At 55.5% G+C, this 1,593-nt stretch overlaps 1 protein-coding gene across 1 annotated transcript in view; it reads right to left on the bottom strand.

Annotated features, from left to right (window-relative positions):
• The window catches only part of ccdc85a (coiled-coil domain containing 85A), a 22,509-nt gene extending 21,177 nt beyond the window's left edge, over positions 1-1,332 (bottom strand). Inside the window, exons 1-2 of the mRNA XM_056609983.1 lie at positions 921-1,332; positions 1-371 (exon numbers count right to left, since the gene is read on the bottom strand). The exon at positions 1-371 is cut by the window's left edge and continues 803 nt beyond it. Coding sequence (XP_056465958.1) covers positions 1-371; positions 921-1,151 — 602 coding nt within the window. The 5' untranslated portion in view covers positions 1,152-1,332. The remainder of the gene's footprint in view (positions 372-920) is intronic.
• Between the last annotated feature and the right edge of the window lie 261 nt (positions 1,333-1,593).

Raw genomic sequence — 1,593 nt, 5'->3', positions numbered from 1 at the left:
CAGCCGGCGTCGCCCCCTGCTGTCCCCGGCCCTCCGCCCGCCCGGCCGCCACCGGCTCCGCCCCCACCGGCGGCGCCCCGCCCCGCCACGGCAGCCACCGCCGTCGCCGCCGCCTCGGCCCGCTCCTCCTCCAGCATGAGGCACACCTCCTTGAGCTCCAGGTTCTCGCGGAGCACCTCGCTCTGCCGCTGCTCCAGCTCCTTGAGCTTCTGCAGGTACACGGTGACCTCCTTGCGCATCAGGCCCGCGCTGTAGCGGCCGAGGCGCTGCCACTCCCGGGAAACCCGCTTCCCCTTCTGCCGGTCGTCGTCCAGGAAGCAGCACAGGTCCCGCAGCTCCTGGTTGTCCTCCTGCAGCTTCTGGTTCACGTCCTGGGGTTTGACACGCACAAACGCACGCACACACACAAAACACACACACACACACACACACACACATAAGCACACACAGGCAGATCCACCTTGCAGAGATGGATTACATGACCACACTAAACTGTAATTTATCATTGGGAGTCAGAGAGGCTGGAAATGCTTTATGCTTGGCTTAGAGCTAACTACTAAATGCTTCCTCTACACGTTCCTATCATATTATCTGTCAACATTTAGCAAATGGAAAAATGGCTTGTTCATTCAGGCTATAGCGTTAACATGATGGATTGAGGGCTGTATGAAGGTGCACATTTAGCATTCTGTACGCAACAGGTTGAGTGAATGTAGCGGGTAACCGTTTTAACCTTGGTTGCTCATATCTGATCCAACATGTTTCCTCAGTGCGAACTGTGTTTGCAATGCATTATGGCCCAGAGTGGACCTGCTCGTTCTGACCAGATATCCTCTATCCCTTGGCTTATCTTTATGTACAATGAATTCAAACCTGGGGGGCGATAGGGGAACCCTCTGATTCCCCTCCACCCAACTCACCTTCAGACTCCGTATCTCGGTGAGGTGCTGCTGGAGCCGCCGGTTCACCTCCCGCATCAGATTACTGTGGTCCAAGATAACGCTCATCTTCTCCGCCTCTGACCTCCGCAACCGGCGAACCAATTCGTCTTTGCCCCACTTTAACAAAACCTCGTCGCTTATTTTTGAGAGGTCATCGGCGACCTGCGAGCTCTTGACTGCGGAAGCTTTCGTAGGCATGGCTTTATCCATCCTTTTTTTCTTTTTACACAAGTGCCGGTTCACGCACACACACCACCACAACCACCAGAAAAGTATTCAACGAGTCAGAAAAGAACAGGCCAAAAACACGGGAAAAAAGTGTGCATCCAATCTATTCTTCAACCAAAAGCAATCTTGATGCATCCTATCCCCGCATCTTCTTTGCGATCACTCGTCCCCACGCCCATGCTGCAGCTCCGATGTCCTGTTCAACGTGCCTTCTGTGTCCCCAGCCCTGTGCAGCAGCCTAGTCAGTCCGCATGCATGCTGGGGCTTCGGAAGACCCCCTTGCCGGCTCGTGGGCGTTTTCTGTGCAGGTGCATGCCTCCTCCAGCCGTGCGCGACGCACAGGCGTTCCTCCCGTGCATTACGGATGTCAGACCACACAAACCGGTTGAGGCGCGGGCACGATAGGCCTATAATGAGTACAGGC

This window comes from Gadus chalcogrammus, chromosome 15, assembly GCF_026213295.1.
Source record: "Gadus chalcogrammus isolate NIFS_2021 chromosome 15, NIFS_Gcha_1.0, whole genome shotgun sequence".
Lineage (NCBI taxonomy): Eukaryota > Metazoa > Chordata > Actinopteri > Gadiformes > Gadidae > Gadus > Gadus chalcogrammus.
This window is presented reverse-complemented; position numbering and strand designations above follow the sequence as displayed.